Source organism: Condylura cristata, unplaced genomic scaffold (genome assembly GCF_000260355.1).
Source record: "Condylura cristata isolate star-nosed mole 26May11 unplaced genomic scaffold, ConCri1.0 scaffold00011, whole genome shotgun sequence".
NCBI classification, from domain to species: domain Eukaryota; kingdom Metazoa; phylum Chordata; class Mammalia; order Eulipotyphla; family Talpidae; genus Condylura; species Condylura cristata.
The window spans coordinates 38,078,421-38,105,784 of NW_004567112.1; the positions used below are offsets into that span (position 1 = coordinate 38,078,421).

The 27,364-nt window shown below is 56.4% G+C and overlaps 1 protein-coding gene across 1 annotated transcript in view; it reads right to left on the reverse strand.

The window, feature by feature from the left end:
* Positions 1–9,232: 9,232 nt before the first annotated feature.
* Positions 9,233–27,364, reverse strand: part of UNC5B (unc-5 homolog B (C. elegans)) — an 81,184-nt gene continuing 63,052 nt past the window's right edge. The window contains exons 3-17 of the mRNA XM_004680798.2: positions 26,225–26,368; positions 25,725–25,828; positions 24,356–24,536; positions 23,477–23,644; positions 22,055–22,219; positions 21,829–21,861; positions 19,896–20,090; positions 19,186–19,575; positions 18,353–18,440; positions 17,419–17,587; positions 17,043–17,276; positions 15,122–15,271; positions 14,394–14,558; positions 13,772–13,953; positions 9,233–12,656 (exon numbers count right to left, since the gene is read on the reverse strand). Coding sequence (XP_004680855.1) covers positions 12,491–12,656; positions 13,772–13,953; positions 14,394–14,558; positions 15,122–15,271; positions 17,043–17,276; positions 17,419–17,587; positions 18,353–18,440; positions 19,186–19,575; positions 19,896–20,090; positions 21,829–21,861; positions 22,055–22,219; positions 23,477–23,644; positions 24,356–24,536; positions 25,725–25,828; positions 26,225–26,368 — 2,534 coding nt within the window. The 3' untranslated portion in view covers positions 9,233–12,490. The remainder of the gene's footprint in view (positions 12,657–13,771; positions 13,954–14,393; positions 14,559–15,121; positions 15,272–17,042; positions 17,277–17,418; positions 17,588–18,352; positions 18,441–19,185; positions 19,576–19,895; positions 20,091–21,828; positions 21,862–22,054; positions 22,220–23,476; positions 23,645–24,355; positions 24,537–25,724; positions 25,829–26,224; positions 26,369–27,364) is intronic.

The following is a 27,364-nucleotide window of genomic DNA, read 5'->3' on the forward strand; positions in this document are numbered from 1 at the left end:
CTTGTCTTCACCTGGGTGCCAGGCCTAGCCGGGCTTTGGTGCCTGAGGACCTTGATTTAGGGCTGTATCAATCGCTGCACTAGCCCCTTCTACCTGTCCCCTTTGTGTGACTCAGTCTGGTGATGCCCCCCTGCATTCCTTCTTCCATCATCTCCATGGTGTATGTACTGTGTGAATGTGTACCTCCCAGAGGCACTGGGAGCCCCCTGCTCGGAGGGGACTTTCTCCAAATGGAGACACCGGCCTCTTGGGGATTCACTGGTTGGTGAATCCGACTGAGTTTGGGAAGGCTCTGGGGGCAGTAGAGAAGTGGAGTCACCTTCAAAAAGACAGAAAGACTTGCTGATGCCCCGGGTGTGGGGCTGCTTCCTGGCCAGTGGGGACTGTTCTCCAGGTTTGGACAGATGGTGGCAGTGTTGTCTAGCTTAGGGACAGGATGAGGCACACTTGGCTTCCCAGGGAATGTTCCAGGCTGTGGGGATTGGGAAGGAACACAGGAGTGGGGTGGAAGTCCTGCGCTCCCACCAGCTCAGTGACCTGGATCAAGTCTCTTCTCCTTGGGAAAGTCAGCAGTGAACATACAAAGATGTCCCCTAACAGATAATCAGAAAAGAGGGAGTTAGTCAAGAAGGGGGGGGGCGGGGTGGAGAGGAGACCAAGACACCAGCTAGACATTCCAGGACCACAGAGGGATGGGGAGTGAAGGGGTGTGGGCAGGCCCTGTGATGTCGGGTCCTGCCCCTGGCCTGCCATGCTGTGGGCAGGCTGAATGAGTCTCTTTTGATAGGTGCCTAGGAACAAGGGCTACACTTTTCTGCCTGAGGGTCCCCCCTCCATCTGGGGAGTTTGAGTTCGGGGCTTTGCATCTGAGCAAAGTTGATGACAAACACCACCTGCTTGCAAACACTGTCAGACAAAGTCACGAAACACGCTTGTAAAGGGGAATGCTGTGTGTACCTTGGGCACTTTGTTCTGAAAGGCACACGAAGAAGGAGGGGAGAAGAAGAAGAGGAGGGAAAGGGGAAGGAGAGGGCAGATGAGGAAGGACTCCAGACATCAGACACCCTTACCAGGGGGTTGGTGCTTTGAGGAAATCCTGTTACTCCTTGGCTTGAGAAAGCCTCTGAACTAGACAGAGCCATTTTGCTGTAACAATGGGACTAGCTTCTGGCACCAGGGAGCTTTGGGGGTGAGGTCAAGGCCTGGTCACAAAGGCCTGATGGAGAGGCCACCTGGCATGGTAGACAGAGCTGGAGCCAGACAGACCTGGGCTGGGACACTGGTGATGAATTCTTGGGAAGCCAAGTCTCCGTTTCTTTATCTGTGAAGGGAGTGGCCACGTCCACCCAGGGGCCTAGGAGAGAGTAGGTGCCCTATAAGATACCCATTGCTTTTAGGGAAGGTGGTGCGTAATCAACTCCTACTCCCACCATGCCCAGCCCTACCCCTTCTAGAATCCAAGATGTAGGTATTCTAGTTAGCTTCATTTTGTATCTGAGGAAACTGGGATCTAGAGAGTTTAGTGAGTTGTTCAGAATTTTGATGCTCTTCTGCAACCAGAGATTGGAGGATTGGGAGAGATGCAAGCTCCCACCTCCTTAGCTCACTCAAAGAGCAACAGGAAGAGCCAGACTATTTCACACCTCCCCAGGCTGTGAGCTCCAGGCACTGGTGTGTGGGCCAATGCTGCCACCTTGTGACAGTGCTCTGTTACTGCAGCGCTCTCACGCAGGGCTCTGGGCCTGCCTTTTCCTTTCTTGGGCTGTCAAACAGGAAACACAACTCCTAGAGAGAATGATTCATCAGTTACCACTGATCCCTAATTCTCTGCTTCCAGTCACCAATTCAAGCCTCTCCTCTGCCTCTAACCTCCTTTTCTGCTCTATGCTGGTTCAACTTTTCCCTCTAGCAAAGTTCTAGACCTCCTGGACCCTCCAGTCCTTGACCCCTCCGTATCCTTTCTGTCCATCAGCAATGTTCCCTTCTCTCCTGAGCCAGCGAAGCTCCCCTGGTCCAGCACTTCAGAGGCACCTTCACTATACTGTAAGCCCCCATGTCTGCTTTCTACTAGTGGCATTAGCATTCTGTTGCTTCTGCTAAGAATATAGCTCTAAGCCTTGTTGTTACCCCTTTGGGGCAAAGTCAGGCCCCCAAAGTGTTGGGCCTGCCACTTTCTGCCTCTCTTGAGATATGAGCTCGGTGCTAGGGTTAGCGGGATGGTGACAGGCATCTGAGGTTCTTGATAGTCTAGGGATCCAGATCCTGTCTGAGCCTAGGTGCACCAATTTTCAGGTCTGGATGGTGGTCGCATTCACACTGTCCCTCTGGAGCACTGACCAGAACTGGTCTAAGATTCAACCTAGCCTCTGTGCCCAATGGACAAGAGTTCTAGGTGATTCTTGACATCTATCAGATAAGCAGATGTTGGTGCAGGGCTCTTGTCTGGGAGACTGGCCCATGTCTACAGGTTTGTGAGGACTTTGTATCCCATGTGAGATGGCTTAGTTTTGTCTCTCTTTTTCAAAGATTTATTTAATTTATTTCTTTATGCATACAAGAACTAGGGTGAAGGCCAGAGGTACCAGGGGTGAGAGGATTCACCAGTGTGTGGTGAATCCAGAGACAGTGTGTGGATTCACCAGAGACAGTGGGGAGCAGAACAGGCGGATCTACTGCTGAGGGGAGCAGCAGGTGGCCAGGAGGAGTCTGCTGCGCCATGTGTGTCACCTCCCTGGGTGGAGATCATGCCTCAGTGGCTGCCAATAGCTTGACAGTGCTGAGACTTAACCTCTGTGCCATGAGGGAGGCCCCTAGTTTTGTCTCTTTTCCCACAGGGTCTGGATCTGATACGTTCTGGACTTTTAGGGTTGGCTGGTGTCAGGTAGGGGTGAGGTTTAATTCTGGGTTCTGGTCTCGATATGGTGAAGATTTGTTCTTGGTGTGAGAATGAAGTGGGATGGGCAGAGGGAGACAGGTGGAAGGGATGAGGATGATGATGAGGGCTCCAATTTGCTCACCTGAATGGGCGATGGCACCTCTACTGGGGCAGGAAATGCTAGCAAAGGACTAGCAATGTGGTGGCACATTGTTGGTTTGGGTTTGGACTGTTGAGTTGAAGGTGCCTTTTGGGGACCCGGGCACCAGGTGTAGGAGCCAGGTAGGCACTTAAGAGCTCAAGGAAGAGGCTGAGGCTGGAGGGCTAAGAGGGAGTGTTTGTACAGGTGATAGTTGAAATTGTATTTGCAAGGGAGGAGCCAGGCAGGAAGAAGCCAGAGCTGAAGGGAGGGTCTGCAGAGGGGACAAGGGAATTGGCAGAGACAAAGGAGAAAAACCAGGAGAAAGAGGCACTCGAGACACCCCAAGTCTTGGGAGGAAGAGGCCGGGTGGGTAGTGTGTGGGTGGAGAGAGCTCCCTCTGGCTCTGCTTACCTTCCCTGACCAATGCTGGTCCATTTGCCAGTGCAGAGGGAGCCTTCTTCAAGGCTGCTTATGAGCAGGGAGAACTTCAGTGATGGGCTTGGACACAGGGCCCCTGGAAGGTCCAGAAGCTAGGACCGGCTTGTGTCTGGGTCCAGGTGTCCAGGACTCTGGGGCCCCATCACATCTGATCACAGCCTCCACCTCCACAAGTTTTTCTCCAAGGGGAGGATCCTGTTTTGTGATTCAAAACAGGTGGGCCAGGTCTGGACTGCCTCAGGCCTGCGTTGCCCCTCTGTGAGCGGAGGAGAGTGCCTGCCCTGTCTCTGGAAGTGGTGGGCGTTGATTTTGGCCATGATCACAGAGGGGATTGGTGTGAAGATGTCCGGGAAGGCCATACGGACGTGTGTCAATGGCGGGGCAGTGCGGGCTGGGGGTGGGGCTGTAGGTAGTCCAGGATCCCCACTGTGTGAGACTGGCTACAGCATGATCACTGGACTGGGAGTCAGGAGAGGACTGATTTTAGCCATGTGACTCAAGGGCCTCTTCTGGCCCCAGCAGAAGACAAATATGTAAGGGAAAAGATGTCCTAAAGGAACTCTGCAGAGTCTTATGGACTCCACCCCCTACTCCAGCTTTCTGGACCCTACACCCTACTCCAGTGATTGGAAACTACAACTCCCAGCAGTACCAGGGAGAAAACTGCGAGGACCCAAGGGCGGAGCTAGCAGGAATTCTGGGATATTTGGAGATAAATACGGTGCGGATTGCATCTCGCGTTCTCTCTCACTCAGGAAGGGGTTCTACGGACTGAGTGACTCGGTGTGTTCAGTCAGCCAAGCGGTAAGGTATTCCAGTTACTTTGTATCCCACTCTCTCTTCCTGGGTTGTTTCCTATTCCTTTCCCCTTTTGTAAATAAACCCGTTATTGACCCTTTTGTGTGTACCTGAAGTATAACTGAATTGTGAGCGCGGGTGAGACCCCACAGACAGGCGGCCCAGTCCACTCTGGGCTACCCTGTAACAGTATCACTGACCTAACACACTTGATGGCTTTAGGCTCGGAAGCCTGCAAAGGCAAGGAGCTAGTCCTTTTCCTTGTCATCTAGTGAGGCACGTTTAGGTTGTATAAATAGATGTATAAAATGCAGAATGTATAAAATGCAGATGTGATTCTGATGGTCCAATGGCACACCTGCAAATGCCTTTGGCATTGATAAAGACAAAATAAAAAAATGACTAGTTATTACTCTAAGTATTTATATGCATCCTATTTAATCCATGTAGTAAGTCCACAAGGAAAGGCTTGTCATTCCCATTTTGTTGTTTGAATAGCTGAGGTCTCAAGGGTTGAAAGACCATGGAATCTGGGATCAAACCCAGGTCTGGTGGGCCCCAAAACTTGCCCTGCTAAGGCCCAGCGCGTGACTGGCACTGTGGATACATTTTCTATTACCTGCATCTCCTGGGAGCCACAACCCTGCGCTGGGATCCTCTCAGATGTTGACGGCTTCTTGCCTCCCACACCCTGTGACGTGGGCACCTGTGGGAGCTGAGGAAACCAAGGAGTTCACGAATCTGAGGGAGCCCGATGGGGCTGAATCAAGTCATGCAAGAAAACAGGAACATTTGGATGGAAGAGAAAAGGTTCCAAGGTGGACCCTGAGCGCCATTTTCAAATATTTAAAAAAGTTGTAATGGTAGAGGTACACTTATTCCTAGGGATTCTTGAGGACAACAGCAAATAAACATGCGTTAAATGCCATTTATTATCCTACTAATAGAAAGTAGAGCATTCCCCATCTCTGGACGTATGCAAGCAGATATGGGTATGTCCACAACTCAGGCATTGTAGAAGGAGTTCTGGCATCAGACGAGGATGGACTAGGAGGTAAGACCCCACCTCTGCCATCCTGGAAGTCTGTGATATGATCTTCATGAACCTGGGACTTGGCCCACAGCTTCAGCTATTACTTATAACACACCATCCTGGCCCTCGAGCCTCAGCCTCTGGGAGCTCAGCCCAGCGTAACCATCTTGGGTAATCACAGTATTTACTGGTTTGAGGACTGGGCACCTGTCCCCAGGTACCTGGCATTAGGGGAGTTGCTGGGACCCAAGGGCCTGGCAGCTAAGCCAGCCCTGGCTTTCATCAGGGAGGAGAGGATCCTGGGAGGAGGATGTGCTGAGGCTCCATCACATGGAGGGAGGTGGGAGGTGGGAGTTGCACTGTTCCTCTGATGCAGCGGGGGAAAGATGTGGCCAAGCAGGCTGTCTGCACAGAGGCTGGAGGCACAGGACCTGTACCGGCCAGCGAACCCCTGAACCAGGGCAGCTCTGACCCTGACCCTCCCTGTTGCAAAACCTTTCCAAAGCACTGCACTGCCCAGCAGATCATAAACAGGATGGGTCTTGTTTGGCCGATAGTGTTTAAAAAAAACTGAGCAACAATTACAAATGGGCCTGACTTCTGGTTTCTAAAGCAAGAGGCGGGAGTAGCCCTGGGAATTCGTGCCTCCCGGCAACCACACATCTAAGCTCTACTGGGGGGGGGGGCACTCCCTTCCGGTGGACCTCAGGGTCTCAGTTAGCCACAGTCTCCTCTGCTCCCTATTGCCCTTATTATACTGAGGCCAAGGGCATTTCACAACACAAAAGGCTAACAAGAGTGGGAAGTGAATGGTATGCTGAGACAGACTTGCGTTTCAAAAAGCAGCTGAGAGGGCACATGTCTTTGTGAAGCGTTGATGTGGGGCCCTCCCTGGTGGCACAGCGGGTTAAAGCACAGCACCAAGAAACTAAAGCCACTTCAGCATGAGTTCGATCCCCGCCCTGGAGGTGACCCACATGGCGTGGCAGACCTCTCCTGACCCTCCCACTGCTCCCCTCAGTAGTGTACTTTGTCAGTCAGCCTGTTCTGCTCCCTACTCTGTCTCTGGTGAATCCTCTCACTGCCCCACACCTCTGGCCTGTACCCCAGTTCTGTATGCATAAATTAATAAATCTTTTTTAAAAAGTTGATACGGCTGCTTCTCTTATTCACCTGCCTGAGCAGCCTGGAGCCTGATGTCCTTTGTGTTTGATCCTTGGCCTACAAAGCCCTCAGGCCCTTTGTGAGTCTACCCCCAAATCAAGAAGCAGATCTGTGTGAACTTAGAATTACAACTTCCTATGGAGCTACCTTCTCTTAGAAGTTTCATAAAGAAAAGTTGCTGCAAAATTTTGCCTAAAAAGTCTTTTTTTATTTTACATAATTAAAAAACTCAGAGGCTGCAACTCCAAAATCCTAAAATAAGTTCTCTTCCAGAAAGCAGCTCCAGAACCCCAGGCTTCTTTCAGGGGCTTCTCTGAACTCCACTCCCCTCCAGACTATGGGCTCTGGTGTATGCTGCCCAGCCCCGTACCTAGGAGGAACCCCACAGTGTGCTGGATAAGCTGTAGAAGAGCAGGCACGGAACCCCACTCACTTTCTGTTAGGCCACTGTGTGTTTTGAAAAATCAAGACCTGAGAGAGTCTGATCTCAAACTCCTCCTGTCCCTGGAATGTTTATCCAGGCTGGGATCCTGGTTGAGCAGCTCACTCCACACTCCAGGGCCCGCTCTAAGGCTTGGTGTGAAAGAACAGTCCCCCGTGAAGCTTTCTCCAAGGGGAAGGGGTCAGAAGAGGGAGGCCACGTCTTGCTGCTGGCAGCCAGGAATCATTGGCTGAGACAGGGAAGAGAAGGCAGCAGCTGGATGTTGGGGTACCAGCTATCACAACCCTGGGGAGTGGCTCTGGGACCCAAGGAGGGCTTCAAAGATGAAGTCAGAGTTCCAAGATGAATGGGTGAGCCTTAGAAACTAAAATGAGACTGTCTTAACAGCAGGAGTGGGAGAGCTAGGGACCTCCACAGACATCGTTAAGGGAGCAGCTCCCCAGTGGGGAAGCTGGTGTTGACAAAATGAATTTTCAAGCACTTATTGGAAAAATTAAACTATTTTGTGTTTCTGCTTCAAAGGGTTGAGACTCTTGGATCAAATCCATTATATTTAAATATTTACATGAACAAGTACATGTTTGTATATGCAGGGATCTTCCGAGAGGACATAGGAGAGATGCAGTAAGTGCCTTTCTGGGTCTTTAGCAGGCACAGGGGAGAGACAGAGAGAGGGCAGCTACTTTTCACCTTATCTTTTGTATCTTCTGAATTTTTTTTAAGCCACAGTCTGGTATGGGCACATTTTTTCCCCAAAGATTTATTTTTTATTTATGCATACAAGAATTGGGGTACAGGCCAGAGGTGTGGGGGGATTCACCAGAGACAGAGTGGGGGGCAGTGGGCGGGTCAGGAGAGGTCTGCAGGGCCATGGGGGTCACTTCCCTGGCTGGGGATCGAACTTGTGCTGCAGTGGCTGCGGACAGCTTCAGTGGTACTGCATTTATACCCGTTGTACCACCAGGGAGGGCCCTGGGCAAGTGTTTTTATAATGGCAAATGTTGTTGACCTGATGGGGTAGAATGGATTTCTCCTCCGATGGCTCATAGTGGAGGTAAAACTGGCCGCCTGCTGCCCCACCACTCTTAGAGCTTGGGTGACAGTGGTCACCTGAAGTTTGCTGGCAGTGCCCGGCGGGTGGGATGGCCGGCCCTGTGGGTCAGCTTTGTCACATCACCAGGCAGCCCCTTGCTCTTGGGGTCAGAACTAGCTGCTCTTCAGTTGAGTCCCAGTTTTTCCTCAGCTGCCCTTGGGAATGTGACAGAGCAGGGTCTAGGAAGTGGGGGGCTGGGGAGCGGGAAGGGCGGCGTCACACCCCTGCTGAGTAACAAAACACCCTAAATAACAGAACTATACCTACTGGATTCTTGACAAAGCAAAGGATGTAAGTCCCATACTTCATGGGTGGGGAAACTGAAGCTGGGAAATACAGAGGCCAGGCTCAACTTACCAGTGGGGTCCAGGATCCTTTGGGTAGCACGACCCTCCTGAAACAGGACCACTGTGGCCCTATTGCATCTTTGTGCAAACTAGAGGAAAAATGCCCCCTCAAGATACTTCATTCTGTGGGAAAATTAGGACCCAGTATGTTGATTTTATTAGCATCAGACTCTTCCGCGCCATCTGCTGGAAGCACCTCCCAGGAAACACAGCCTGTGTGCTGTGTGTGGGCAGGGCCCGCCCTCCTAAGACGCAGGGCTCTGGTCCAGGCGCTTACCCACCCAGCCTTGCATGACCGCGTGGGTTCAGTCACGCGACCCCAGCCTGCAGTCATTCCTTTCCTGCCTGCACGCCACCGTGTGTCCCAGGGGAGGCCTGTGCTGAACTAACCTCAGTCTCAGCCCGGATACACCCTTCTGAAGTTCACAGGCAGACAGGGACTCGGGGCTTCATCTTCCTTCGAGCCTTCCTCCCGCTCATCTCCTATGGGCAAGCAAGTTCGTGGCTGAGCCGGCCCCTCTCCCCCCCACACACTGCCGGGATAGCAGAGACTCACTGGGAACCATCTCCCCACACGACCCTCTCCTAGGTGAGGGCCCCTGGCAGGCACAAAGGACTGTCCCCTGAACATATGACTAGTAATGCGCTGAGGGCACTGACTGGAGAGCAGGGACTGGGCCCCGCGCCAGTATGGGCTCGAACTCGCTGTGTGACCATGGGGAAGTTCTTCTCCCTCTCTGAGCCAATTTTCCCTTCTGTGAGAGAGAACGTTGCTGATTGAGCTCTGACCGTGACTACCCCTTCAAACTCACAAATTGTGAGAAAAGCAGGAAGGTCATTGGAAAGACAGCCGAGAAGACAGCAGAATACAACCTGGGATTTTTTTATTAGACTAGGAAATATAATTTATTTCATAAAAATTAATTTTGTTACAAGAGGAATGCTAAACGTTATTTACAGGTTGTCGTTTACAGAATAAACAGAGGTGGGATTGGGGTCATTCCTGGAACCCCAAACACCCCCTTCCCCTGGACATATAATGATGCCCACAGCCCAGGCAGGGGATCCAGCCCTTTGCCCCTAGGAGAGCTGCTCCTGCACCCGAGTTCCAGGTCACCTCCCCTCAGAGGGCCTGCCGAGGGGCCTGGCTCAGCTGCCTGGGGCGGGAGGAGAGAACCAGAGAGCCCTGGATCATCCAGGAGATGGGGAGGGTCCCTGCCTGGGAGCTCTGGAGCCTGGAGCACTTTGAGAGAAGGCAGAGGGAGAGGCACGTAGAAGATACACCGACTGACCCTGTGGACTCAGAGAGGGCAGAGCACAGGCCCGCCAACCTCCAAGCGTCCACGCTTGGGACACGAGGAAAGCAGGCGCGCGCACACACACACACGCACACACACACACACACACACGGGGTGCGCCCTGGTGTGCCTGTGAATAAAAGCACACGCACAGGGCACGTGCATCATGTACAAACACCCCCTGGAGAGGAGACGGAACGCCCATCCGAGAGCCCTGCAGGCCGGGCTCCAGCACCTGACCGCAGCTCTCAAGGCACCTGGCCACGTGAGGCTGCCTCTTGGACCCAAATAAGAGAAGCCTCACTCTCGCCCTGAGGCAGGCGGAGAGGGCGTAGTCACGCAACCTCAGCAAATTGATGGAGCCAGCAAACCCTATCCCAGCTTTCTTATAAAGCTGGGCAGTTTGAACCCTCCTAGAAGGCTCCTGCCAATATTTTCTGTGCTCCAGGCCTTGGTACACAGTTTTTGAAGATCAGATTAGAAATGGCACAGGGGTGACTCCTCTGACCTCATCCACCCAGAGGCCCCCTCCAGGGCGCTGGAGTGAGAAGGCTTCTGAGGGCAGGGCAGGGGAGGGCAGGAAGAGTGGGGGCAGAGGCATGGTTGATTCCTGCCCGCTAGGGTTCCCCCATCAGAAGCCTACAATCAAAGCCTGTCGTTACCCAACAGGCTTCGGACAGCAGCCACGGGGCCCCGAGAAGGGCCCCGAGAAGGCAGTCCCATGCCTCGGGGTCACACAGCAGTTTAATGCTGGAGCGTGAGTGCTGGTATTTGGGCTCCAAGCTGCCTCCACACAGGCCCACAGGGTCGGGTTAGGAGCGACCAGGGAGGCTAGCCAAGCCACGGGGCCTGAAGCAGTGTCCACACAGGCACTGAAGGCTGCCTCACCAGCCTGGCAGCCCTCACAAAAGGGATCCTCTCCCAAACCTTTAAACAGGCCCTTGTTTGCTCTCGGCCAGCCCACACCCCCAGGGGACGGGATGGGTGGGTGTGAGAAACCCCATAAACCTCAAGTCTAGGACAGGAAAGCCAGGCCTGGTGCTAGCTGGGACTGCAGTCCTAAAACCTGCTTTCCTCCCAGGAGACCAGGCTTTCAAAGGCCTGGATGTGCCCAGGCGGGTCCCCTTGAGAGGCTGCCTGAGACCTGCTGGGGCAAGTCCTGGGGTCAGTGCCCAGAGCTGTCAGGGGGAACTGGCACTTGCTTTGTCCTGGGTGCCAAGGTGAGGCCTTTGATGAGGCCTCCCTGCCAGCTCCGGGTCCTGGTCCCAGCATTGCCAGTTAGTCCAAAAGACCCTGCTGACCCCAGCTACATACTGGGCAGGCTGGTGAGGGGCATCAATCTCTGCACTCGCAAACCTGTCTGTTCAGTTCCTTCAGGGTCCCTTAGACGGCAAAGGGAGGGGGACATGAGGGCTGAAGGGAGGTGCCAGTGGAGATCAGAGCTGGGAAAATAGCCCTCCACCCTTCCTCTTCCACTCGGAGCTGGCGTGTAAAGCACAGCCAGGCCACCCAGCCTCATAGCCGCCCACGCTGCAGGGCTGCATGCTAACACGCTCCTGGGAGCTCAGGCTTCTGCAGCGAGGGAGGCCCTCGGATGCATCCCTTCCCTTCTGTTCTGCAGAAGGAGAAACAGAGCCAGGGAAGGGGAGATTCCTGGGCTTCAAGAGGATGCCCACTTGCTCTAGCCCACCTGGCCTAGAGGCTGCTGCTGAGTGTGGAGTCTCGCCTGCTGTGCTCTCTGCTAGGGCCCTTCTTCTATGCCATAGCCTCTCTCCAGAGCCACCAGACTTGGCACTGGAAACATTCTCCCTGGCTCACTGCTGGCCCACCCACACTTTCCACCCCGACCCTCTTCACCAGCAATCCCAGAAGCCAGAGGAGCTTCTGGGCTGGCCACTGGGAGTGGGGGAGGGAGGCCCCGCCTCACTGCAGACCTCAGGGCTCCTTGGCTTTGTGGATTCAGTGACTGTTTAAAACTTTAGAGGGAAATTAGGTACCGCAGCTGAAACCCCACTGACCCTGTGCAACTGGGGAAGTAGGCCTGGTGAGAACTTAGGGCGAGACGTTAGCAGCACAATGCTCCCTGTTCAATCTCTCTCAGGGCACATGCACACACTTTTGCTCCTGGCCAGAACCACGAGCGTGCCCACACTCATCCACACCCAAGAAAAGAGGTTTCTATTTTTTGTGTGTGTTGTTTTTCATTTTTTTTTCTTTTTTCTTAAAAAGGACTCATCCAAGTATCTGGATAATAAATCATTAGCGTTTCCTAAGAAACTGGGTTTTTCTTTTCCCTTGTGGTTTTGGTGTTTTTCTTCTTCTTTGAACCTTCCTAAGCGATCTGAAGCATTCTTTCTTTCTTTCTTTTTTTTTTCCTTTTCCTTTTTGCTTTTGGATGGGAGAAAACAGTTTGTCTGAATTGTACTTAACTCTTCAGAGAGAAAAATGGTGTGAAAGAAGAAGGTGCTGAGGGAGGAGGGAGAAATCAATAGCAAGGAAGAAAATGAAGGAGTCTGAAACCAACATAACCCAGAAGTCCCAGGGCTCAGGGGGGCAGGGAGGACCACCTCCTTGCTCCCCTAACTGCCTCTGCAGGCTGCAGCCCCACCCCAGTTTCCACACCGAGGCGAGGTGGGAGAGACAGCAGGGGATGGAGAACGCGGTCTCTGGACAGCGGAGTACTCAGACCTCCTAAGGCTGGTTGTGGTGGGGGTTGCGCAAGGGGAGGAGGAGGTGGCCAGGGGCGACCCCGGCTGTGAGCTGGGGTGGGGGGAGACAGAGGCTCCAGTGCCCAGCAGGAGGCCACCCTGGGCCTCCCTGGCCGCCCCCTGCCAGTCCCTACCAGCTCAGCTAGTGCAGTTTAGCAGTCCCCGTCAGTCGTCATGGCCACCAGCATTTCGCTCTTGCCCATCTCCTCCAAGGCACTGGCCAGGCTGTTGAGGTCCCCGTCATCTTGCTGCAGAGCTTCCCAGAGGTCTAGTATCACACCCGTGGGGCTCGCTTTGGTGGCAAAGTAGTTCAGGTACCTGATTGAGGGAAAAAGAAGGGCATTGGGCTCCCTGAGGGCCAGACGTTCCAGGAGCTGTGGGTGAAGATGCACCAGGCGCGGAAGGCCGTGGGTTTTGGAGTCCCTCAGTCCTGGAGCTGAATCCCAGCTATCACAGCCACAGGCTGTGTGGCTCTGGGAAAGTCACTGCACCTCTCTGAGACTCGGTCTCCTCCGCAGCAGAAACGGGAACTGTCTTTTTGCTCATCCTTCATGGTTACTGCTGCTGAAAGACAGAGGCCCCTCCTTCCTCCCACCTAGCTCCAGGTCTGGTCTTGCCCACATCCTCTCCGATAGGGGAACCCTGGATGTCTCTGTAAGTCTGCCATTTCTAGGTAATGTCCTATATGTGACTTCTGCTCAGTGCAGCTTTAGTAAATGCCATTCTGGCATTTAAAGTTCTTGAGCCAACTTCTGACAAAAAAAGGTACAGCTGACCCTTGAATAACGAGGGGGTTAGCAGGGCCATGACCCTTGAATAACTAGGGAGTTAGCAGGGCCATTCCCCCCATGCAGTCAAAAATCTCCATGTGACTTGACTCTTCCCAAAACCTAACTGCCAATGGCCTGCTGTTGACAGGAAGCCTCACTGGTCACATAAGCAGTTAAATAGCACATATTTTGTTTATTCCACGTACCACATGCTATATTCTTCAATAAAGTTAGCTAGAGAAAGAAACTCAGGTGGAAGGGGAAACACATTCACAGCAGCAGGCTGGATTTTTCACGGTGACAAGTTTCTACCTTTCACCAGAAAACCTGTGCTAAGTGGCCCGGCCAGGCCCAAGCCTCGCTGACCAGGGGTCATGCATCTTAGCAAGCATCTCTAAGCATGTGCTCCATCCTGGGCTCGGGGCGCTCAGGCCCATGTCCTGGCTCCTGGCTGGTGTGGGCTTTATCTGTTGCTCAGGCACCAAAATCTTCCCTTCCAGGAAGCAGCTTCTCTGACTTGGCTCATCCGAGCCAAGCAAGTGGCTGTCTCTGGTGGCATCTGATCCTGAGACATCAGCCTGCCGGCTGGCCTGACCCTTTAGGGGACAAAGAAGATGGGGAGCACGCATGGTTCGGGTGGGGTGTACCTGAGCCTGCACTCACCGATCCATGGAGAGCTTCTGTGCCAACAGCCGCCAGTCATTGCCCCGAGAATTGGGGGCATCCAGGCTGTTGCATATCTTCTGGCGGATGGAGAGAGGAATCTTGAAGGCATAGGGTCCCAGCTGGGTGGTGACTGAGCTGCTGGGGGCAGAGCAGAGGGCATCCAGGGAGCCAGCAGGTGTCTGTAAAGGCAGGGCAAGGGTGTCAGGGGCAGAGGACGCCCCGTGCATGGCCTTGGCTATCGGCCTCTCTGGCCTTCCTGCCTTGGGACCGTGAGCTCATGCAGCATCTGGTCACTTTCTTCCAGGCAGGTTCCGGCAGCACAGACTAAGGACTTCTTCCCAGGAAGATCAGCTCTGGAGGGCCAGAGCTGCATACCCAACTCCAGGCCTGGCACATGCATCCTGCTGATGTTTCCCTGGCTTACGCCACAGCAGCCTCACAGGAAGAGGCAGGTCACAGCATAATCCACTTGCAAGTGGCTAGCCCAGGGTCACCAGATGCTCTTAAGGAGTCCAACCTAGACCTATACCCAGAGCTCTTTTTGCTGCTGGGCAAGGAGGGACTAGTGCAGGGTGGTCTGGGCTTCGCAGACCTCACAGGCTGTCACAGGAGCCCTTACCTCCGCCAACACGGTGTGCAGCTGGAGTATCTGGCCTTCTCCTTCCACCTGGCGCACACAGATCTTGCAGGTGAACTCTGTGGAGGCCAGGCTGTGCCGCTCCAGGGTGAAGGTGCAGTGCAGGGCCTTCTGGCTGCCACTCCAGATGTGATAGAAGGGGATCTCCTGGGAGGGGGTGGGGGTCAGGGTCAAGGAAGAGCACATCCTCCCCCGCCCTCGAGCAGCAATGGGGCCAGCCACAGGGAGCGGGAGAGCGCAGGTCTCTCGGCCCAGGGGCGCAGAGGAAGCACTGGTCACCGTGCTGTCACCAAGAAAGGAGTGTGCAGGAAAGGCACATTCTGAGGCTCAGTGTGTGCCTTCCCGGGTATCGGGGGCTGGTGTCACACAGATTGGGGGGCAGAGGGATGAGGTCATCAGAGATAGCTTGTATTGTCTCTCGGGCATGAACGCTTAGAGATGGGAAGGCCTGTTTGAAGATGAGGGGTGCAGATATTTGCATGTGTGTGTGTGTGTTGGGGGGGGGCTGTGGTTGACACAGCATGTGAACACGTGCCTAAGCTGACCGTGAGGGAGGGTGAGAGGGACGCGGAGAGGACAATGAGACGCCAGGGAGGGGCAAGGCTACACTTGGGAAGGGGAATTGCACCCCCCACGCCCCCCACCCCCGGCAGTCCTCATGTGTGCCCTCTTCCCAGCTCCACCCCTCCCCTCCTGGGCCCAGCCCTCACCTGGTACTTGGCCAGCAGCTTGCTCCTCCAGTGGGCGTGGGGGAGGTCATGGAGGGAAAGGCGCAGGTTATGGTAGCTGTCCTTAAACAGCAGCGGTTTTGGCTCCTCCACTAGGTAGCCACCCAGAGTCCGCTCCAGCTCTAGCACCTCCTGCGGCCGGGAGGGGAAGAGACGGGGCCCATCATACTTGGCCAACAGGCTCTTTCCTGCTGCAGGCTTGGGGGCTGGGGAGAGGGAGGGCAGGCAGATGCAGGCTGTCACATCAAGGGAAGAACTAGTCTGAGCACAGTGCTGGGCACTGCTGAGTGTCGGAGCTGGCTCACAGGACAGGGAGAAGAATGGATGGGTGGGTGGATGAACAGACATGGATAGACGGATGGATGAATGGATTTATAGATTACTGGATGGACAGATGGATTGATGGTGAGGAATAGACAGGCAGATGACATGGAGATGGACGGACGGACGGACGGGTGGATATACAAACGGAAGGCTATCCTGATGAACAGGTGGACTGTTGACTGAGTGTATAAATGGATGGATGGATGGGTGAGGAGTGAGTCAACAAAGAATTCTATCAAGCCGACTAATGGTAACTTCCCTCTTGATCTGAATTCCCTTCTCTGATCAAAGCTAGAACATTAGCCAGTGCCCTCACGCTGAGAGATCCAAGCAGCAAGACCATTTCCCTGGAGTCTCAGTGAGTGCATGATGGGCCTCATGGAATTTCAGGTGAGCCTGGCCTCAGCGGGACTCTCACTCTCCCCCGCGGCCTTCGCACCCACGTTGCATCAGTCTGCAGCTTGCAGTCTGAGCCAGAGGCATGAGACTGGGAGATGAGGGAGCTGGAAGGGACCACAGAGCATGGGTGGAGGAGGCAAGGTCCTCTGGGAAAAGCACAAAGGACTCGAAGCTTCGTTGAGAGGTGAATGGAAGGATGGAGACAGGACGGGGGTTTACCCAGGGCCAAGGGTTTATGGCCTTCCGAAGTCCAGAGGAGACTGGGTGCAGGCACAGGGCGGAAGAGTAGACTGGGACTCTGAGGCTCAGGGGACAGTGGACTAGGTGGCGTGAATACAGGACTCCACACCTGCCATCATCAGGTGGCAAACTCTGGTCCCTTCGAGCTGCACTAAACCACCCCTCCCTGGCACAGACCCACTTCGGGGTGCTGTTTTGAGCATACACCCGGGGCCTGGCTGGCTCCGGCTCCTCTTGCTCCCCTGGCCATCTCCTCAGTCACCAGTTCTGTCCATTCTACCAGCAAAGCAGTCCAGCCCCTGGTCCTCGCCATGGACACTGCCTGTTGCCCCGGCGGCTCGGGGTCCAGCTGCCTCTCACCTACCCACCTTGGCAGTGCAGCCACAGGGGCTTTCAGAGAGCACCTGTGACCAGGTCTCAGGCCTGTACGCCTTCCCCCCACCCCGGACAGGTTCCAGCTCCTGGCATGGCCCCCACGTTACTGGGAAGCCGAGCCCACCGTCTCTCCAGCCCGTCTCTCCTCACTCATATCCCTGCACGCCTGGTCACAAGGAAGGACACTCCTGCCGGCATGGGCCACTGTCTCCTGGAATGCTCTTACCTCTTCTCGCCCGCAGCCACAAAGCGTCATTCAGAACACAGATCCAAGGTCAGCTCTGCTGTGAAGTCTTCTCAGGCCCTCCCCAAGGACCCGGCCCTGCCAGCCCTCCCAGTTTGGTGTCCCTTGGCCCTCTCTCAGTGACACCCTCGGGCTCCCACTCTAGCCTGAGGCCCTTTCGGCATCTGAGGAAAGAGTGGATGAGGCTGATGGAGGTGGAGGGGTACCCGGCCGGTACCATGATTCGGGGGCTGGGGGGACATTGGGAGGTGCTATGTAGCTGGTTGGCCAGCGCTGGGGGGATGCACCCACCATGTCTGGGTGCCCGTGGCCGGGCCTCACCTTTAGCGCTGCAGGCGTGTCCTCCAGGCAGTAGACCCTGAGGCTGTACTCCAGGGAGGTGCAGAGCGCGGGTGCGAAGATGGCCAGCTGGAGCCGCTTGACTGCCGAGCGGGAATAGGACTCACCCGTGAACACATAGGTGCCCAGCTGGTCCAACAGGATGTGGCAGGACCTGGCCTCCAGCTGGCAGTAGCAAGGGGTGTTCAGGGTCTCCTCATCCAGGGTGACCACCTCCTGCAGCGTGGGAGTAGGGTGAAGCATATGGGACAGTCAAGGCCCTAGAAGGGTCAGTCCAGGCTGGGCCAGGCGGAAAAGGGCTTTTGCTCCCTCCTGAGGCCTCGGCAGCTCAGCAAATCACCCAGCCCGGGCTCCTCACCTCCCAGTGGCCCTGATGGGCCTGGGTCTTGAGCTGGAAGATCCAGTCCCCGGCACTGACTTCGGCACAGTGAGGCACTGTGAGGATGACCGGGCGGCACAGCAGGAGGCCCGTGGGCCCGCAGGTCACTGCAGGGCTCAATACTGTCTGGGTCCCTTCCGAAAGAGGGCTGGGGCAAGGCAGAGGGCAGGAGAGCGACAGTGAGGGGGCGCTGAAGCTCAGCCAGGACCCTGGCTGGTCCCCCACTTCTGCTCCCGGGCTGGTGGAGGGCCAGTGTCCAGCCCAGGATTGGGGGTTTAAGGAGAGGTAGAAAACTAGCTTAGACCTGGAGACTTCCCAGGTTACTTTTGTATTGCAACAATCTCACAGCCAAATCTCTGCTTCCGTTTTTGAAAGATTCTGCACTCTTGGACTATTTTTGGTGGGTGTTGCTGAACTGCCTTCTGAAAGTCGGTCCCACCAGCATGCTACAGGGAGGACCGTGTTTCTACATGCTTGCCAACGGGAAGGTGTCATCATTTGAGAAAACTCTGCAAACTCACAAAGCAAAACAACCTCCCAATATCTCATGGCTGCCTGAATTACTACCACTTTGACTACAAACTAGACTGAACATTTTCTTATAACCTAGTAGCCATTGTGTGTGTGTGTGTGTGTGTGTGTGTGTCCTTGTATAAATCTGGGTAGAAGAGTGTATGTGAATCACTTGTTAATTTTTGCCCATTCTCATACTGAGATGTCCAATTTTTCATGAGTCCCTAACGGCTCTACCTAGGAGGACATCAGTCCTTTGTCATATTGTAGCCAGCCTGTCAAATCAATAGATCTAAAAGGACTAGCTCTGAATTTCCGATCAGACTTAGAAGGGGGGATAATATTTGAGCCCCAGATGGGAGAAGAGGAGGCAGCAGCTTGGTCTGGAGCTTCTACTTACAGGGTGTTTTCTGCCTTGTTGATAAGGAGGTACATCTCATAGAACTTGCCCTGGGGGATGGCTCCATGGGGTACCAGCAGGCTGACCCCTAGGGTGAGAGAGAGGTCAATAGGATGGGGTGGTGGGAGTCCAGGAGCTTAGGGCAAGAGGTGGCCCCCAGCTTGGAGCTGCTGGGAGTCCCTACTGAGTGAGTCCCTAACAGCTCTACCTAGGAGGACATCAGTCAATCCCTTGTCATATTGTAGCCAGCCTGTCATAGGCTGGGCACTGTGATGGTGCAGGGAGTGGGTACCCCAACTGAAGAAAGCCATCTCTTGACTCCAGGTGGTCATCAGCACAGGTGGGAGACAAGATCTGGGGACTGGGTGCAGGCAGGGGCCTGGCCACTGAGCGCAGCCAGAGTGGTGTCTGGCGTGGCGCCGGGCTTGGAGGCAAAGGCCTGGAGTCTGAGGGCCCAGTGCTACTCTAGCCCTCGTGCAGCGAATGCCACTGGGAAACTGAGCTGCTGGCTTTACAACGGGAGCTGGGCACCCTGCCCTTTCTGCTGCTAGACCCAGGTTGGCACTCTGTAGGCTTGGTGGCCTACATGGGGGCCTCTCCCTCATTTAGATGCAGAGATGGATCCTTAGAGTGGCTTGTCTGAAGTTCCCTGTCCTAGCGAGGCAGACAGAACTGGACTCCAGGCCTTCTACTGTGTTATCTCTTCCTTTGGGCCTCACTTTCCCAATCTGTGAAATGGGATTAGGGGAGTCCTAGCCTGTGGGGTGGGTGTTGAGCGGTCCAGAGAGGTCACGCTGCAGCCAGGCTGACTGGCAAGCAGAGAGGGGGCCCACCTGTGCCGGGGATGCTGAGCCTCCCCCCCAGGCAGCCGAAGGTGCCACTGACGCTGCTCCCTGGGTCACGGGGCAGGCCCACGAGCTGCTGGGAGCCGAGGCTGGCGCTGCGAAGGTGCAGGAAGTGGGCATCCCGAGTGAAATCTCCTGGGTACGTGCCAGGAGGCAAGACCCCCAGCAGGTCGGCCCCGTCTGGCAGGCCAGGCCCGGAGCCGGTGGTGTTGGAGTTGTAGACCTTGATCTTGAGACTGGGCAGGGGGTCCAGCAGGGGTGAGTTGGTCATGGGGATCTTGTCAGCTGAGTCCTGCAGGGCATACACGGGCCCACGGTACATGCCGGCGCTGGCTGTGAGGTCTGGAGGCGCAGTGGGGTGCAGGAGCTGCGGGTTGTCTGCAGGGGTGGGCGCTCCAGTCAGACCCAGCAGCATCTCACTGGCCCAGTTTTACCCTTGGCCCCTGCTGGGCGTCCTTCCGTTGCAAAAGACCTAATTGCCAACCACTGTAGGAAGTGGGGACCCACCCCCCGGGCCACGCCTTTTTCCTTTGCTGCCTCTCGCTAATCCATACTCACCAACACAGTCATCCTCAGAACCAACTGTAGAACCCGCAGGAAGCAGGAACCCCCACGCTGGTGTGGCTGGCTGGCCGGCTGCCACGTCCCAGCAGGAGCCTTCCCACCACCTGCCACCCCAGGAGGCCCCATGTCCTTACTGGGCCTCGCAGTCTTGAAGTTGACCGGGTGGAAGCCCCCAGTGAGGGCAGCGGAGGAGTCGGTGATGTCCGTGTCGAAGTCCCGGCAGTTACGGCGGTACACCACGACCCCCACCACCATGAGGACGGCCACGACCACGAAGATGGACACCACGAGGCCCGCGTACAGCGCCACGTCCCCCGAGGCCTCCAGGACTGCGGGGACAGGAGCGCCATGTGAGCGACAGGACCAGGACCCAGGACTTGGGGTCCCTGGAGAGAGGCAGGGCCTGGGGCGGGCTGGCACCAAGCTGGGTTCCAGCCCAAGCCCTCCCAGGAGAGGCTGGCAAGCTCAAGTCCTCCGAGCATCAGTCTCTAGAAGTACAACAGATGCACCCCCCTACCCCGTTCCCCTAGCAGGGCGGTGGGAAGAGCGCAGGAGTCAGGCTTGCTCCCACAGATTAACTCTTGCCGCAGAGGGCACAGGGTCTTTGGCTCTGGGTCCCAGGGCCAGTTTGTCCTGTGGAGCTGGGATTTAAGCCTAGAAGCTCAGCTCACAGCACTCTCCACAGGACCAAGGGGCCAGCTATCCAGAAGCCTTTGGAAGCTCTGAGCTCTGAGGGTAGGAGGTGGATGGGAAGGGGCAGGAGGGCAGCAGGAGGAGCGAGAAACATGGCGATGGGGCGGACAGCAGGTGACGGAGGGAAGGAGGGGGGGAGGCAAGCCATGGCTACGCATCCCTCCCCCAGGTAGGCTGCTGGGCTGGCGGGCACCCAGGTCTGGGTGGGGAGCAGGGCAGGCTGTTGCACAGCTTGAAATAAAGAGGCAGGGCCTGAAGTAGGGCTGCCCAGTGGAACTTTCTACAGCGGTGGAAATAGTCTCTGTGCTTCCCCACAGGACAGCCACGAGCCACATGTTTGGCCCCTGGACAACTGACATGTGGCTGAGTTGCTGAGTTCTAAAATGCTTTTAATTTTAACTTGGTTAAATAGAGGTTTAACTCGTCACACGTGGCTAGTGGCTCCGGTGCGGGTTCCAGCCCAGGCAGAGCCAGGAGGGCTGAGTGCCCCCTTGCTCTCTTGGGGCTCTGGGGAGCATCCTCTCTCTCCCCTCCCTGGGCAGGCTTCTAAGAGGCTTTCCCTGCTCGGACACCTCCAAGCCCCACTGCCCTGGTGCGGGACTGGGCATGTCCACCTTCCTGCTGGACCCAGCCTGCATTCGTGGGCTCCTGGAAGAACTGCAAGAGAAGCCCCCTCAGGGCTGGGCTCCCACTTCTCTAGGGCCTTTGACTCCCTGGGCTCAGCTCTGCTTCTCCTGACACTGGAGGCCACTTGCCTGGTGATTTATAATCTTTAATCAGTCACCAGCCTGGCCCCCGAGTAAGCTGGGCTGGAGCCTCACTGCTGTTTTTATGATTCCAGAATCACTTGGAAATTGTAGTTTAATTACTACAGGCCAATCTGCTCAAGTGGCTTTATTGCTCTGGTGTGGCTGCAGCTCTGTATAGCCCCTGGGGGCTGGAGGATGAGCCCCTGGGGGGCTGATGCAGGGCAGCGAGAGACCCAGAGAACATGGGAAGCTTCAGTCCAGCTGTGGGAGGACAGTGGGGGCCGTGGGGTGGACAAGGGGACCAGGCTGGAGCTCCAGCTTCGGCCATAAAATATTTTGGCTCAGATCCTGGCTGGATCCTTGGGTGAGTCCCTTCTGTTTAAGTCAGGGTCCCTCCCATAATGGGTGTCCGAGGGCCTTTCTGCAATGCAGGAACTGTCTGTCCGCCCATGACAGAGGGCGTGGCACTGCCGTCAGAGTCCGGCCTGGGGAGTCCTGCGTGGGGGTCAGTGGGGGAGCAGCACCTTCAACTCTCCCTGTCCCTTGCCCTGCCCTGCCCCTCACACCCTAGAAAACCAGGCAGGGAGAACCAGAGGAAAGAGGACAGCCATGAAATGGGACTTACGGTGGCTTTTGGGGTCACTTTGAGTTTTCGTATCTGTCGAGGGAAATAAAGGGAAAGACAATGACACAGGTGTGGATGGGGGAGGGAGAAGGTGACAGGGAAATGGAGCAGATGCGATGATGGATGTGGTAGGCAGGCACAGACCCCGAAGGCACTGGGGCCGGGGGTGGCTGGGCTGGGGGGTTCCCTCACCCGCTGCAGAGCCCCCACCTTCCCGAGGACTCACTCTGCATACACAGCCCGTCGGTGCAGTTCTTGGAGTCCAGCAGTGCCCCGCTGCAGTCTCGGCCTCCGTTCTGGGGCGGGGGCGCCATGCACTCACGGCTGCGCCAGTGGGCACACTCGGTGCTACAGGCCGACCACTTGCTCCACTCTGTCCAGGCCCCATCAACTGTGGGAGCACGGCACACGGCACATGGAACACACACATGCACACACATGGTTATGTGGGCAGAGCAGAACCATCTATCCCCACACGAGAAAATGCTCCCGCACGTGTGTGCACACACACATATTGTGGCAGGGAAAGAGAAACCCAAGACACACACAGGCCACACAGAGAAATCCATGCCCTATCATGCAAGTCCCTGACAATGCAATGCAGGTGGACAAAGAGGGCCCTCCCTGATGGGCTAGGGGTTAAGTCTCAGTGCTATTATCACTGCAGCCCAAGTTCAACCCCAGCCAGGGAGCTGACCCACAAGGTGCGGCAGACCTCTCCTGCCTCACGCTACTCCCCTCAGCAGTGTATTTCAGTCAGTCCGCCTGTTCTGCTTCCTACTCTGTCTCTGGTGGATCCTCTCATCCCCACACCTCTGGTCTACACCCCAGTTCTTCTATGCATAAATAAATTAAAAAAATATATATCAGCAGGCCCTCCCTGGTGGCGCAGCGGCTTAAAGCACAGCACTAAGAAGCTAAAGCCACTTCAGCATGAGTTCAATCCCCGCCTGCCCTGGAGGGGACCCACATGGCTCAGTAGACCTCTCTTGACCGCTTGCTGCTCCCCTCAGCAGCGTACTTCGTCAATCTGCCTGTTCTGCACCCCACTCTGTCTCTGGTGAAGCCTCTCACCACCCCTGCACCTCTGGCCTATACCCAGTTCTGTATGCATAAATAAATTAATCTTAAAAAAAAATCACCAGATGGACAAAACAATCACAAATAGATTCCCCTGGTCATTCCCAAACACAGCCCAGAGCACTGGCAGACACACAGAGATACAACCCAGGGTAAACACGCACCCCAAACACAAGACCAAAGGGAGAAAAGACAGCCAGACACGCAGGGACAGACAACAGACGGGGCAGAGTGAGGCAGCAGAGAGGAGGAGATTGCTACAGGATGAGGGCTGGTGACGGTGTGTCCCACTGCCAGGTGTGGGAGCCCAGGCTCCCTAACCCCAGCAGTTTGGGGTTCCAGCCCAGGTGCTGACACCATCAAGCTCCAGACTGCAGCTCAGAGCCATTGTGTCTGTCTCTCCAGCAGCCCAGGCTAGAACAAGAGGGCACGGGTCATGGCATCAGGTGCGCCTGGCCAGCCAGCCCCGGGCTCTGGGATAAGCACCTGCTCCCCGTGATGGGGAGAGAACGGCTGTTCGGATGGATACCCCAGCACAGCGGGGGGTGCCACCTGACCAGGGCCTTACCTGGGCACACGGTAGTGCAGGCGGTCTTCTGGAAGGCCTGGCCCTCGCAGAAGGCTCCTCCGTTGAGGGGGGCAGGGTTGGTGCAGGTCCGCGTGCGCTTCTGCCAGCCGCGGCCACAGCGGTTGGAGCATGGCGACCACTCTGCCCAGCTGGACCAGCCTCCATTCACTGTGGGGACAGTAGCAGTCACCGGCTGACCTGGTCTGGAACCCTTGGGCCTTCCAAAGCCCATCCCCCATTCCTGATGAGGCTCCACCGTCCACTGAGGCCTGGCCCTTCCTAGTGGGACCCTCCTGCCTGCCATTCTGGGGACTCAGATGCCAGTGGGGAGGCCAGGGCGGCCATCACCAGGCCGGCAGGGGACCCAGAGGTCACTGCTTATGCCCCTCCCCATTGCTCAATAGCAAACGAAGGCCCAGAGGGACGGACACTCCCCAGGGCAATGGGACACTACCCTGAGCAATGGGAGCCGAGACAGGGCCTCTTCTGTAATGCTCACATCTGTGGTCCTGCCCCTCCCAACCAAGGGCCCAGCAGAGGACAGCAGTGGATGAAGGGAACAGCCTATAGGCCTAGCTCTGTCAGGATAACAGATGCTATGACATGGGCCACCGGAGCCCTGTCCCTGGCTGACCCCAGGAGGCTGGCTCTTCGCCTTCAGGACTCTGCAAAGGACCCTGAGAAAGGGTGGGTGCACCTGGCTGGGGCTTTGCTGTGTGACCCTGTTGAAGTCAGCTCAACTCCCTACCTGCTCACCAGGGAGAGGCCTGTTGGGCCTCTGGGTTGGCTGGGTCAGGAGGGCCATATAGCCCAGGCCTCTGCCGCTCCCTCAGCCAGGCCCACTCCTCCCAGGGGCCCTCCCCTGCTCCAAGCCCGCACCGTAGACGATGACCGTGGCCGTGGTGCTGCGGCGCTTGGCCACGATGTTCTTGGCCACACAGGTGTAGTTGGCCGTGTCCGACAGGCGAGCCTGGCGGATGATGAGGTTGTGGTCGATGGTGAGCAGGAAGTTAGTGTCGTGGGTGGGGTCGATGACATCCTCATTCTTGAGCCATTCCACCTGTGGGATGGGGTGGGGGGTGAGGGCCAGGGCCTGCACCCCTGCCTGCCGGGGAACGGGCCCTCTGGAGCGGCAGGGAGGTCTGGCCATCAACGAACAGCAATCTAGAGTCACTACCCCATAGTGGCGACAGCAAGGCAGGGCCAAGCACTATGCAGGACCCCTAAGAGTGGGTAACTCGGCCAGCCCCCTGCTGGGCAGCCTGGGAAGGGACTCAGACCAGAGCCTCAGTGTTGACAACTGAGAGATGGACTTGAACAGCACCTCTCCGCAGGACTAAACGAAGTGTGGAGAACAGCACTGGGCTTGCAGTGACTACTCAGGAAGCCAGTAGCCCAGACAGGCATCTCCTCCAACTGGCACCCTCAGTCAGGGCCAGAGGCCAGCAGGCGAACAGGGACCCTGTGTCTGGCAGACTGGGGTGCAAACCCCAGCTCATGTCAGTGCTGTGCTCGCGTGGCACCCCGGGCTGCCACGCCCGCCCTGCAGGGGTGCTGTGAAGACCAGTGTGCCGAGTGTCCAGCACAGGTGGGCGAGGTGGCAGCTCCCACCTCAGGCGTCTGTCTGGGCCCACTTTCTGGGCGAAGGCACAGGCAAGAAGGAGGCATAGCGACTAGAGCAAGGTTCTGGGTCCCATGGGGCTGAAACGGAGGTAGACTGAACTGACAGGGTCTGCCCCAGACTCCGATCCTGCCAGAGCCCCCAAAAGTGAGGCTGAGCCGTGAAGGGGGAGGGGAGCGCACCTGGGTATAGGCTGGAGCTTTGGCAGAGTGGGAAAGGTGAGAGGCTCAGGTGAGACTGCCCAGGGGGAGGCCAAGAAGCAAGGGAGAGAGGTGGTCGGTTTTGGGGATGCGTCTGGACTTGGACATGAGCATTATGAGACCTTGTGGCACCCCAAAAACTGGGGTCTGGGCTCTGGGTGGGCAGGCAGAGACAGTGTGATGCTCATGGGCTCTTCCTGTGCAGGAGACTGAGCCCAAGGGAACCCGGGGCTTCGGCCCCAGCCTCCTGGCAGCCTGTGGGGTTAGGTCTGTGGGCTGCCGGGGGCGTCTGGTGGGTGCCGAGCTCTGCAGGGAGCAGTTCCCTTCTCCTTCTCAAGCCTTGAGAGACTGGGCATCATGACTGCTAGTAAATACCATGGCTGGCTGGCCCCTGCCTTGCCGAGCATTGCTGATGAATCCCACTCACCTCAGCCACAGGTACCCCCTCTGGTGGGCGGCACTGCAGGAGAACTTCATGGTCCAGGGGCACTTCCTTGCCCAGAGGCTCCTGATCAAAGTTCTTGCGCAAGTCTGGGTAAAGGGAGAGGAGTGGGGTGGACAGTCAGGCCGGCAGAGGTAGGCCAGGAAGAGCTGAGCTGACGAGCTCCCACTCTCGCCGCTAGGTGGCAGTGCACCCCAAGGGAACATTTATGGGGCCACCTGGTCTTTTCCTGGGGAATTTTCTCGCCCCCAAGGGGGCGTCTCAGGTGGAGTGGGCTGGGTTCTGGGAGGGATATAGGTTCCCTTCCTGCCTGGGTCATCCTAAGCACTTGGTGGGCCAGTTCTGGCAGGAAGCTAGCAGCTGTCTCATACAGAAGTAGGGTGAAAAAGTGCTGTAGATAGCACAGGTGGGAGCCCAACACGTGGCAGAAATCCTGGGGTCACAGGTGGTCCAGGGGAACGGGTGTGGGTGTCGGGGGTGCATACATGCGATGCGGACGTAAGCCCGGAGGCTCTTGGTGGTGCCTGCAGAGCTCCAGGCCACGCACTGGCACCAGTAATCCTCCAGGCCGAACAGCTCCTCCACCTGCTGCCGGGACACCTCAATCTGCACCTCTCGCACGCGCAGGCCTGCGGAGAGAGGCACGGTCAGGCGTGGGTCTGCGGGTCTGCGGCGGGGCCAGGGGCAGCGCACCGTGACAGCACTGTCCCTCACCTCCCCCGAGGCCTGTTGGCTGTTCTGCCAAGTGCCTCTCGTGTCCATTTATCTCTCCTCTGCCTCCACGCTAGCCCCAGTCACCATCTGGACATTGCCAGGCTGAAGCCAGCTCTCTGTTCCCACCCAATCCGCTTTCCACCTGCAGCCAGGGTGGGCTCTCAAAGTGCACAAAATGGCAAGTCAACCCCCGCTCAGCACGAAGACACCCACTCTCCATGTGGCCTCCAGTCCCCATGGAATCTACCCACTGGGGCTTCACTGGGCATCTCCAGTCTCTCGTGTTCCCTGGGCCCCTTGACCTCAAGGCCTCTGTACACGCCGTCGCCTGTTGGCAACCCTCCTCCGTGTCTTCTGTGCCCAGTGAACTCCGGTCACTGTCAGCTTCGGTCACTGTCACTTTCAGAGCGACACTTCCCCTGACACTGACCGACACACCCAGCGCTCAGAGTACCGCTCAGCCCTCCTTCCTCTGCACCAGAACCTGGCCTGTGCTTTGCTTCCCCTGCCTGGCCTAATTTCTCACAGCACCAACTGCTATCTGTGTTATCTTCTATAGACGCCCAGTGTGGAGAGTCAGGTGGATTTTACCCAGCCTTCTGCTGAGGACCAGGGCCTGGGACAGAATAGAGACCCCAAAATATCTGAAGAGAGTCCTTGACCTCTCCTGGCTCTCTGCTAGGTCTGGATAGCTGGATCCACCAGCCCAGTCCAGAGAGGGGAGTCACCCACTCGTCTGCCAATCCTCCCTCGACGAAGTCCCCTACGGTCCGAAAAGGTATGAACCTGGACTAGGCCACCATGGCCGCTGAGAAGCAGGGCTGTTCTGAGGGCAGGACTATCAATTGTACACATAGTGGTCTGTGGCTGGACAGGTTTGAGTCCTGACTCCAGCCAGCTGTGTGACCTTT